Source organism: Echinococcus granulosus (assembly GCF_000524195.1).
Source record: "Echinococcus granulosus chromosome Unknown EG_S00062, whole genome shotgun sequence".
In the NCBI taxonomy this organism is placed as follows: Eukaryota; Metazoa; Platyhelminthes; class Cestoda; order Cyclophyllidea; family Taeniidae; genus Echinococcus; species Echinococcus granulosus.
The window spans coordinates 99,912-112,759 of NW_020170442.1; the positions used below are offsets into that span (position 1 = coordinate 99,912).

At 41.3% G+C, this 12,848-nt stretch overlaps 2 protein-coding genes across 2 annotated transcripts; both read right to left on the reverse strand. All coding sequences in view use genetic code 11, as the record gives it.

The window, feature by feature from the left end:
• Window positions 1-4,714: 4,714 nt before the first annotated feature.
• On the reverse strand, window positions 4,715-5,248 carry EGR_06699 (Ribosomal RNA large subunit methyltransferase E; the record flags this gene model as incomplete). The annotated part of the gene is made up of 2 exons (XM_024495948.1): window positions 4,715-4,747; window positions 4,907-5,248. 2 exons carry the CDS (start codon window positions 5,246-5,248, stop codon window positions 4,715-4,717), a joined length of 375 nt encoding a protein of 124 aa, XP_024349608.1.
• Window positions 5,249-11,598: 6,350 nt separating this feature from the next.
• On the reverse strand, window positions 11,599-12,544 carry EGR_06700 (GPN-loop GTPase 3; the record flags this gene model as incomplete). The annotated part of the gene is made up of 2 exons (XM_024495949.1): window positions 11,599-12,297; window positions 12,338-12,544. 2 exons carry the CDS (start codon window positions 12,542-12,544, stop codon window positions 11,599-11,601), a joined length of 906 nt encoding a protein of 301 aa, XP_024349609.1.
• Window positions 12,545-12,848: the final 304 nt, after the last annotated feature.

The window sequence follows — 12,848 nt, forward strand, 5'->3', positions numbered from 1 at the left end:
GTACTATTGAGATCCTTTTGTTTCGCACTGCTCACCAATTTGGCGTCAAGTTTCATGAGGGAGATACGGATGATAGAATTTCACTTATTCTGCATACGAGTGATGATACTTAATGTACATTTCTGACTTGGTTTACAGTCAGCTGTTTAACAAGCAGCGGCGTTAGCGGAGCGTATAAACTGCCGATGGTCTCGCTACTCAACGACGAAGACGAGAGTAACGGTGGCGGCGGCGAGGATGACGACGAAGCTAACTACAACCGGTATGAGACTGGTGATCTCCGGGTTCCCCGCCGGTACTCCCCTCCTGTGACGCGGCAGCAGAAGCGCGTGGCTCTACCTTACAAACCGCCCACCTCCTAGGGCCATTCGCTTCTCGCTCGCGCCATCAACCGTTCTCCTCCTCCTACTTTGCCTCATTATTTTCTCACTTCCGCGTGATTGCTCACAATGGGTGCTTGCGTTAATCATGGCAAGATCATTCACCGTGCCAGCATTGCTTACTGCTTCTCTATGGTCCTATTTATTGCTACTTCAAGTCCCTTTTACGTGAGAATAAGTAAATCGTGAAACATGCCACTTCAACCTTTGTCTGGCCCACTGTGCGCCACCAGAGAGTAAATAATGCTATACTTTTTAGTTTAAGCGTAATCTGTAAACAGTCAGTGTCAGATGTATGCATCGAAGTTGGATATTCAGTCCTAACATGCATTCAAACATAATACAATTAAAGATTGAAGTATATCCATAGTATAAAGCTTAATAATAGAAGTGCATAAAAGTGAGAGGTGAATTGTAAGAGGTGGTTTTCATGAAGATAACACACTGCTGTCTTCTGTGCAACTCGAAGAAAAACGGTTATCACAATCCGAATTATGCACAGCTGCAACGGTTGGGAGATTAAGCCTCGGTAATCGCATCTTGCACCAGTGATGAAAAAGAGGGGGTACATTGCTGAATGATGACAAAACACCGTGCACAATTAATTTAACGAGATAAGAGAGTACAAGCCTACTATTTCACGTTTGCGCATTTATGAGCTCTTCTTAACCTTTTTTTAGGTGTGTAGTCAGCTGGATTAAAAATAGCAAAGTTAACAAGCATAAATGATATGTGGAATATTTTCTACTAAAAGATAAAAATTACGGCTTAAATTGGAACAATTAATTGACTTCAATATGAGAGATGATACCTACGACTATGTATCCTGTAAAATTTGCAAAAGGATTTCAGTATAGATATGACATAAATATATGGTCTTCAAGATCCGATGTGTTGTGCACATCGAAACCACTTTGCTCATTTATGAATGGCATCCCTTAGAGATTGGATGCCAGAGCGTAGACGGTTTATGCCTTTCGTGGATTCAAGCACTTATTCAGAATTCGGACATTCAGACATAATTATTTCGCACTAGCAAGTTCAAGATCGCAGCCTGCTAAATGATAGTCGCATTTTATGTGAAAAAAGGTAAATCTGTTTTGTAAACTGTGCACCCACTCCTCCTAATTTTACAACCTAAGTTCATCCTAATAAGACACTTTGATAGGACCCTAAGGCCTGTTTTGAAGAACTAGCGGATCTTTAAGACTTTAAAAGGTAGCCACACAAATGTACTTTGATTTAAAAATGGTGTTAAAGGAGTCTCACACTAATCAGCGAATTGCTACAAACAAATCTACACATTTTTTGCCTTGTATAACTAAATTGTAATCTTGGAACTTTTATTCGCGGTTCACAAGTTATTTTTTTCCTTTTCTCTAGAGAAGGTATTAGATTATCATTCAATCACCAGTAAAAGAACATCTACACAGACATTTGACGCGTATTTAGTGTTTCAGTCAGAGGTATTGCAATTGAAGTGTTCATGAGGCAGTACTATCAAAGTAAATAGAATGCACCAAACCGAGACATAGGGGAGATCAATTTCCCAAGTCGTTTGGTCAACTAAACAATGGTTTTGCAAGGTAGACATTTGCAGTCTAAAAAGTCGCTTGCAATCATTCATTTGGTACCCTTAAGAACTCAACTCCTCAATTTATATGCTTTGAACTAATTTCATTTCAAGGCCACAAAATCCATCAAATTTTAATAAGATGCTTCCGAAAAGTAGGATCATTTTCCTATAAAGGCAAAGATCCTTTGTTAGAAAAGCATGGGTCAACTACACGACTAAATAGCATCTGAAAGTTTTAACTAAGTAATATATAGGTATTTTTGTCAGATAATGGGAATATGCTGCTATCGATACTCATGCTCCACCAGAAAATCTAACCAACTTCTGGGAAGCACCTGTTTTCATATCAGAAATAACATTTTCAGCATCTCAAACTAAAAGCCGACGGGCTATTAAAAAGAATTTTCCCCATTTTAACCATGATTATGGATTTACTATCCTTTCCCCTACGCCACCATGGGGCAGGGTAAAACTTAACTTCCACTCCCAATATTAAAAAAAGCTATATCAAAGTGGTCTAAAAAATTTTAACTTAATGTCTAAAAGTGGACATCAAAAGACGGCACAGATAAGACAAACCGAAAGTCCGTAAAGTAACAGTCTCTTAACCACCATTGACACATGTGGTAAACTTTAAAGTTAACTTTGACAAATATCAAGGTTTTAATAAACGATGCCTTGTTCGAGTCCAAGTTATGGGAAGGCAAATAATGCTGCACAACCAGGAGCAGATAGGGCAGTTAAAGTGCCTCTAAAACTAAGCGGTATTATTTACAAAAGTCAAAAGTGAAGGCCGCAGTACACGGGCTTTTGCATTACTGGAAATATATTTGGAGTTGGAGAAGGACTACTTATGGGGCGGTGAAAGAGAGAGCCCTCGTGCACAGACGTAGATCTCGGCGGAGTTCTTGCGACTAGCGTCGGGTTTGAGAATGCGCACTGCAGGGGAAACAGAAGACCCGCCGACGGAGTCCCAGGGGCCGCGGTAAAAGCACTCAAGGAGACTCATGAACTCCGCCACCTCAGGGCAGCTCCACAGCTTCACAAGGAGGCTCGCGCCAGGCCGCGAGATATGCAAAGCTAACTGAAAAAAATTCCAGCCTCATGTCGTGTTTGCCAAAGGCGCTTGCCTCATACTGTGATATCCACAATGAGTACCGATGAAAATGTTTCTAAGCCCTTATTATGGTTGTGATTGCTACTTTAGAAGTCTGAAAATCAAGTGCTACAAACAGCAGATGGAAGTCGAAAATAACTTATTTAAACTAATGTTATATTAGTACCCATCAAAACTTATTTCACTTCTTCTTAGCCAAACCTCTGCTGAAATTTTGCTCAATTTTCTAAACTTTTTATGGCGGAATTCCTTCAAAAGTAGCATATAAAGTACCATGAATTGCTAAGGATTGCTGCGTGTTCTTCCAATCAAAAGGTATTCTGTAGGTATCTAGCATAGATTCTCACAGCATCGTCTGCATTCACTCGCAAAAAAGGTTACTTTAGATTCATGTTTTTCAACCGCTTTTGTGCTCCACAATCATGATATCCAATTTTTCGACAAATTTTTTTATTCAGTAGTCACTTATTTGAGTCAGTGATGACAGAAACAAAAGTTGGTTGCGGTTTTTGAGCCACTTTGTAAAAATACTTTAAGCCGTGTTTCGCCTATTAAGAAGTGTATTTAATGGCACAGCAACGGCGAGGAATTATTATTATAATTTTTTAATGTAATCAAAACTGTGTTTCACTGATCCATTTCCGATGTAAATTGAATTAAGATTGTGTAGACTGTGAAATTTCCCGACAGAACAAATGATTGCGTACCTGAAAAACCTGGGTAACGGCACAAGAACTCATTAACAGATGAGGGTGGCTACGCATTATCGTGTGTTATTATTCACAATCAAACAGTGGCTCTCGCAACTTTATGTAGACACGCTGAAATAGCTTTTTGTAAACACTAAGCAAACTCATTCCCCATTAGACTGAAAAGCTAGGATCTTGGTAACGTTTATTTAATGGACTCTACAAAAGGACCGAATAGTTTCGGACAATAAAAAAATGAAAAAATTCATATAAACAGTACATCTATGTTCCAAAATTGTAGCTCCAACATCACTAGCTGGTTACGCTGGATCAAGGTAACACTAACCGCCTGTACTGATTTATCACTGCTATTCAGAACCAGAGCGCATATTCTCTAGTACTCGCAATGCACCTTCGACGTGTAAACTCGCAAATGGAATCGTATTCGACTAGGCGAAGCAAACAACATGGACATACCTACACAACATCCATCCACTAGATAACGCTGCTGAGAGATTACGATTACGATGAAGACAGCTCGCATAAAGAGAGCTGGGGGGGGGGGGGGGGGCATCCTAAATTTAAGTGACAGTAACACCAGCATTGTTTTCGATTCGACCAAAAGGAAAAGCGGAAATTAGAGGAACGCGTCCCATTCAAAGTGGGAGGATGACAGTTTTACAAATAACACGGGCACTTAAAGGACGCAGCAAAAAACGTGATCTCCTCCAGGGATAAAATAACCATAGTGAAGGCACCTTCTTACACTTGCTACCGTAGGCATTAGGGGTATGACCTTACATTCAGCAACCTATATCAATCACAATGTCTCAGCGAAATGCGGGAGTGAAAACAAGCCTATAGCATAGTTGATGTTGATCCAATGCAAGTCATTCCCGAAGGATTTACACATCTAGATCACATACAGGAAACCATTTAAATAGATCTTCAGCTACTTACACTGGTACATTGGCAGCTCACGTTGCTAACATAAAAGTGTGTTTTTGGAATATACTTGTTTAAAAACCACTAGTTTTTCCCGTCCCAACAATGCAAAAAGCTCAAACGTGGATACCACGACAGTCTTTAACCTAGAATTTAGAGAAAGACCGATGAGGAATCCAAAAATATCTCAATCGCTCACCTGAAGAACACAGTGGACGAGATGGATGAGGTTGGGATGATCCAGGTCTCCCAATCCGGAGGCGGGGGGTGCAATGTCGCTGAGGACAACGTCAACGCAGTGATCGGCACCGAGGACTTTGCGCACATGGCGAATGACTTGAGCCGTCTGGCGAAGATCGAGGTGGGACAGGCAGTGCGCTCCTGGCACGGGCTCAAAGTCAAGCAGGTCGAGGGCCACCACGGTTCCGCCAGGTGAGGCCAGTTCCACTGCCACCTGGGTCCATGAGCCCGGTGCCGCACCACAGTCCACCACCACCGCACCCGGCCTGATCAGCCCACCGGTGCCCACCGCCTCGTTCATCTGCAGCAACTTGAAGGCGCTGCGACAGCGATAGGATTGCACTCGCGCCCGTCGCACGTACGGGTCTCGATGCTGTCGCTCCAGCCACCACTATTGAAATCAGACAAATAAGGCCATATCTCTTACAAATGAGTCGAAAAGCATCCACCAAGGAAGGTCTTAATATTCCACTTTTGGATTTGCACACACTTCGTTAAAACCGGCGATCCGTAGGCGCATTTTTAAAACCATGTATTTATTTAGGCAAGAAATGTGCAATGTGGATCGAGTACTGTCTAAACAATTCCAAACATTATTCCCTAGCGAGTTTGAAACACGATATCTGTAATAGTGGGTGCGCGCTATCTGGGAATTGAAATACACAGATGTGTTTGAACATTAGAGGAACTTGATTGATTCCAAAGGTGGTAGGAGATTGCATAATAAGATCCCAGGGAGATTTATTACCCCCGCATCATCGTAAGACGGTGCTATTATCTCAGCCTAACATAAGTAACCGATGCAAAACACCATCAGTTTCAAAGCACCAGGCAGAGTACAGCAGTAAAGCTTACAATTGTATGCTACGCGGAGACACTGGCAAAGTGAATTACATAAAAAGACGGGGATTCGGAGAAGTTTGATATCACTACAAGCGAGGGAATGAATGATGTGAGCCTAATGCAAAATGAGATCTAATGTACACTTCATGTATGTATTATAGAAATTTATTTAAAATTCCAAACGCGTTGTAATGGGGACGATGATAACGCGTCACTGGCCAAATCATACCACCGCTTGTCAGTCTGGTGAAAGTGAAAACAGAAGTTGCACTGTATTTCGGTTGACTGACGCCTGAAAAGTGCCACATGCAATGAAAATGAGGTTTTTGATAAAAGGGATCCCTTTAGCGAAAATGCAATCTCCAGATTATTTTTAATGCTTAGAGGAATGCATAGCCATATGTCACTTCCAAGCCGAGCTGAGATGACTACCCTGGAACCAACTTCGTCCCTCAATACGACACGTATTTTTCGACATGGACGTCTGTGAATGACGCAGTGAAGTTACGACTCGCACTCTATTTGCTAAATCCTTCATAAAATCCATCAATGACGACACATAGCATTTATGAAGCAAAGTGCATTTTACGGGGACTCCAAGCCTTCAACACAACTCATTCACCATAAAGGATCCCCAGAATCCCAAGCATAAATTCGACAACACCTTACCGATGAACTCGAGTAAATGATGTTAGTTAGACAGGTGCCCTTACTAGGGATGGAGAATCGCAAGTATAATTTTAGAACTAAAGTAACTGTACTCTTCAAAGTTTTTAGCTTATTAGAAGCTTCGTTACAACAAGGGGCACTCAAAATACATTCAAAGTAAAAGCTAGGTCATAAAAGTGAAATACATGAGTATACTAAGAGCACTCAGAGACCTGACGCCTAAATCTAAAGTACAGGGTTCAAGGCAAATGGCGCTAATGCACCAAATTCCTGCCTTCTCTGTCATGCATTCTTGTCCAAGAAAAACGCATGCAACCAAAAATTTGCTTAAATTTGATATATTTCATGGGTGTTTTTTGACGACACTTTGCAAAAGACCAAGATAATATGATGGAAAATCTCTAAAAAGTGCTACCTCTAACTTTATCCTTCATGCACGGTAACTTCTTGATATTAAAATAATTTCAAAAATGCTCTTGACAAGGAAACACCAGCTCAACTTTAAATTAATCAGGCATAAGTCGACATTGCCATTATTCTACTCAGGTTATTGGGCCCATTGAAAATCCAAAATAATTGTTTACTTTGTAAACTTTTCAAAATTTGAAGTATATTTTCAAAGCAAATGTATTGGACGTCATTTTTGCAATGGAGTTGGTGCTAAAAATATTTGTCGTTTGGACCACCTTGCTGACGATAGTGTATCAAAAAGAAGACTAAGTAGTGTACCATTAAAGGCTATTCTCACGCAGGACGACCACATGTCCCGACCGATAGACAAAATGGTAAGTAGAGTGGTTGTCGAACGAGTTTAAGCTATTTAACAGGATTGTTAGAGTCTGCATCGCATTACTTACCAGACAGAGATCAACGGATTGAAGCCTCTAAATAATCAACCTCATCAAATTCGTTCACAAATCTGCACAACCAATCTTTACGGTGCATCTAAGATCAAGTACCTTTCAAACAATTAACGAACCAACGCACGATGTTAACAGCGTAATTCCTTCAAGTAAATGCAGTCCCGTAACGCCCATGTTTGTATATATGTACGTTGTATGTATGTATATGTATAACTTCGATCATTGTAAGTTCTAAAATCCTTTTACAAAGATAAACTTTGCATGAATTAAAAAGTGACAAAACCCTGCAACAAAGATGAATAACTTTGAATGAAGTAGAATAACATAAAGGTGTAGATTTGTCCAATTACTCCTGATTTTAACTCATCTACCAGAAGGACCATTAGCCACTACCTCTCAGACGATTGGTCTGGCACGTGTGGGGAAGCATTGTTAGCACGGATATCAATAGTCGAATTCAAATTATTCTAATTCGTCACAATTTGTAGGAGTCCATGCTGGTCTTTCTGGTCATTTTTAGAGACATCAAAGCTTGGGATGTTGATACGGTTTTACAAAAATCTGTACAACGGAATATGTACGAACGCTAGCGGATTTACATGTGTAACTACTTGTGATGAAGGACCCTACGTGATAGTTATTAACTGTCGTGTCACGCACTTTAAATTCATTTAAAATAAGTTTAGACAGGAATCCCAAACTACAATAAAACAGGTAGGAGAGGAATTTTGACAGATTCTAACCCCCGTAACTGCAATCTGCTCAAAAATCTAATATTTTTAATGACCCCCATTTTCATGACACCTAAGAAACCTCGGGCAATAGAGAGCATATGAGACCACTGTAAAGTAGTGCGGATGTATGTTTACCAATGAAATATATTGAAAAATCGCTTAATAATAATCGTCAATCACATGCTCTACTAAGTACGATCGACTCCACCCGTAAATTATGATAAGAGGACACATTTAACATAGGAAATGGAACGCACTGGCCATTTTCGTAACCACAAAGGTTGAAAAATGAGAGTTTTGCTGTGCATTTAGACTGAATGGAAAGTGACAATCTTGTGATTTCGGTCATGACAAAATGAGGTAAGTGAAAAAAGGGGGTAGAAGGCGGCACGACAAGGATGAAGAAACGTGTCCCTCAGTTTTGCAGTGCTTTTAAAGCGCTTTCCAGACAGAACACACACACCACGCGTCAAAGTCACATAAGGTAAAGAATACGTGGCAGGAAAGTGTTTCAATATCGTCCCGCGTTCACTTCCCTTTTTGGTGGGGCGTAACATAGGCGCCTGTCGGCCTCCCTTCACTCCACACATAGACATTCATGTGATGCACAGTTCGTAATAGCCACATTCGTGTAATGTGCGTGGAATGGAATTAATTCACAATACCCTGGGACGAATATTCATCCAAGTATAACAATGCATTGTGATGGTTTGAAATCGCAATGTGACTCCTTTTAAGAATTCAGAAACAGCGGCCTAAAGCCTCACTTTAGTTTAGTTCTAGGGGTGCCTAAGGCAAGAAGTTGGTTACAAATCCCGGCAACAGAAACAAAACGTGCTATAACATCAAAAAGAGACGTAGTCATATAGATGACACTTTTCTCAGAAAAAAGCGATAAAGCCAATAAATGAGGCACTGTTGAGAAGCCCAATGACTTGGCCTGAGAAAGCCTTTCTTTGTTAATAAATCCAAAATATCTCACTGTGCTGTGCGCACAACGGTTTTAGGTAAAGTCAAAATTAGGCTGAATTTAATTTACTTATGCACCACGAGAATGGCTATTTAATGAACATCCTCATTATTTTTTGAACTATTTTGCTTCTAATAAAAGCCGCTTGAAACGAGTAGATAAACTGAGAAAACAAGGATTTAATGAATGTCTGATTCTATGCGTAATACCAGTAAACACGACTTATTTAAATAAGAATAGATGTTGGAAATGCAGTCAATAAGGGTGATTCAACCTAAACCTCACCACCAAAAATCATCAAAAAGTGCTCATAGGCCACCAACCTGGGAACTGCTTCCCTTGTAGCGTATGAAACATTCGACTGTAGTGGCGCGCAGAAGACGAGCACTTGTAGGGAGGTTCATTACAAGGTAGTTATATCTGCAAAGATCGAAAGCAAAAGTGGATGGATTTGTTAACGCGTATGCAGTCAAGTGCTAAACAGTACCACCTTAAAAATAAAAGTATTACTACTAAGACGTTGTGGTGTACACCCCAAACCAATTAATCTAGTCAGCTCAGGCCGATTTAGCCTTGACACAAGCGCTGAGGGAAAGAAGCAGCTTTTTAAAAATATTTTCCACTAATGCACAATTAAGTAGGAAGAGTTGGCAAACCAATAACTGCCAAGAGTCAGTCGACAGAGCATGGGTAAGCGTTGGCACACTGACATCGGCTAAGCCTGAATCCATCCAATGAATGCCTTCATCAAATTTTGTTGCAATACAATATCCATCAAAACTGGAGCACTCAAACATGCAATTCGTTGTTACGGTGAGTCCATACTGTAAACAAATATAACAACGATGCAGTTTCAGAACTACTTAAAATCACGTACCCAGTTGAAGTCTTATTATTTATGCGATAGCGGAAACTACCATTTCCTTAATTTTTAAATACTGTTTAGTGATAGACTGAATTCTTATATGCTACTCATGAGGTCAGTATTCGGTGAAGCACACGATTGTGATTAGTTCAATGATAGACAACATTCCTCCGTGTAGTTTAACTGTCAACATCAGGAGCATTTCAATCGACAGCCTAGAACCTGACTCAGAATCTAATTCGCTTTAAAAACGAAGACAAAGTAATTTTCAAATTCGTCCAATCAAGCGATAGTGATCAAACATTTCTTATTACGTTTAGTATTTTCAAAAAAAACCAGTGTAAAACCCAGTTAACAGAAGTCATGGCCGATGATAGGCATTACTGCCTATACGAATGTCCATATAGAGCTTGTTAATCCCCTTCCGATTTACAACAATCCTCTATCTGGGTTAGTAATATAAGCAGCAAAATCATACGCGCGCAAAAGAGAACAGGTTTCGTACATCTACACACAAAAAACGAAACACAATCATGCTACGAGAGGAGAATTGTAAAGATAACTCTTATTAGACAATAGATACTTTGATTTTTTCACGAAACGAAAAATACGATGAGAAAGTGGCGCAATCAAGCAGTTTGAGTGGAGCGATGTGAAGCAGAGTAAGAACGGTGGCTAGGGCTAGCGGATAGGTGAGGAGCAGAGGGAGGGGTGGGGTATGGATATGACCAGGTGGGGAAAGGAGGAAGCGGGGAGGGGGCCACAACCAAAGACCGCGTCGCAAGGAGTCGCGAAGCTGATGCGAGCTCCAGGCTACCAGAGTGATCCAGCCACCATCCACAGTTTGCCTCCCTAGGCAAGGAGCGGCGAACCAATGATGCTGAATTATAGAACTGCCAACTAATAGCACCACCGCCAAAACTACAAGACAGCCCGACCAGTGGAGAAATGGACGTTCGGGAAGGGATTGGGCGGCCTTAACGAAAGTCAAGTGGATTACATAGAGGTCAACCCTAGAAGTGATTGATTATGAGGCCCTCCCATTTTCAGTAGTTATTGCCCTAACAACTCAAAAAGCATTTGCGTAGGATTAAATTTTATTTCACACCTACCGATCTTGAGAATAACAGACTGACTTATTTACACTCAACCGGACCAGAGTTATATTAAAAGCCTGCAACCATTTTTGCAATGTCGTTTTCCCCAGTTCAGCAATCATCTAACGAGCAGATACGATGCATACATAAGATAAAGGGTGCACTCACTTTTATGGAGAGACTGCCAGCGGCAATGAAATGGTCAATATCCACAACAATGGCAATTAATGCAGATAAAAACGTCGATTCAATCATGAATCGAAGCGATTTTGGCTCAGGTAGCTCAATCGAGGAAATGATCCAAAAAACCGCGCCCGTGAAGGCATGAGCGAGCGTTTCCAGAAAGAGGTTTAGACCCTCCAACCGTTCGTGTCTGTCCAGTAATTGTGGTAATTGTTTCAACATGAGCTCCATGATATAGAGAACACCAGTCACCGCCACAATACCAGCTGGAACAATAACGTATCTGCTGCTCAGCTGCCCACTCACATGCAATGCCTTTGGGTAAAAAAGAACTAGAAAACGAATGTTAATACGCGTGCCCATCAAAAAAGTGGGTTGAAAAGACAAATACGTTTACATAAAGTTTACTCTTATCTGAGTTAGTACATTAGACATCGTCTACATTGTCAGTTTCATCACCAGCCAGGTCCCGCTCTGTCTGATCGAAGAACCGATTCATGGGTTCATTGTCTTCGCCATATTGAAGACACTGGTCTATTTGGAAAAGAAGATCCTCGATTGTCTCCTCCTTGTCTCTATTAAGAGGCTGAAATTGGACAAGGCTGTAGCGCTCCACTACACCAGCCAAAATCCGTGTAAGGCGAGAATACTTGCGAGGAGATGCAGCCTTCCCATCGATTTCCTCGTCACCCGATGTCTCGCAGAGTTCGTCCAATTCTGGCTGGAGATATCGGGAACTAACCAGTTTTTGCTTATTTTCAGACAGCATATCCAGTTTTGTCATGACATTGACGTGGGGCGTTCCGAGACACACCATTGCAGAAAGGGCAGAGAGAATACCCGAGAGGAAGTGAGATCCATCCACGAGAAAGCGAGCATCGAGTATGAACACGCTAACGATGTGAAAGTCCCACTTCTGACAGAGATACTCCACCAATCGGGGAAAAACTGAGAGGTGAGAGTACAGCTCTATCTGGCCCGGACAGTCAAAGAGGATGTAATCCAACTCGTCTTCACCAAGGGCTTCATCAAGCCAGTTGAGATTCTGACAAAGGTACTCCATGCAGAAAATGAGGCCACCGTTAGGTCCCAGACCGAGTTCGTCATCTTGCATTGTATCATCGACCTATAAATGAGGAGAAGATGCAATGCATCAGCTTTCCCACAAATTGTGCAACGTTGATTGCGTGTTCTACTTGGATGAGGTCGCGAATGTCGGCCGACGGAATGTACCCGAAATATTCAGCTGCAGGATCAAGGTTGACCACTCGACAGGGTCGTCGAACAGTTTCGCAGTGCCTCTGAATGGTGGCGCAGTACGTCGACTTACCACATCCCGCAGGCCCTATCACTAATTGTCCGTATCTTGGCATGAATCTAAAATAGCGTAAGTAGCATAGAATTCGCAAAATTGAGCATCCACCTCTACAGGCCAGTATTTATGCACTATAATAAGGTGTAAATAATGACAGGCAATAGGGACAACAATATACTGGTAAATTTACAGGAGTGGACTATAAATGAGGCATGCACGACTCAAATGGCACCAAGATTTCGTAAATCACCAAAAATTAACAGAGGTCCATACTTATGTGCTCAGAATCAGTTGGTTTCAGTAAACGAGATTCATGAGTTCTCACCCCGATTAACGAAAGGAATTCATCGACTCAGAGTGCA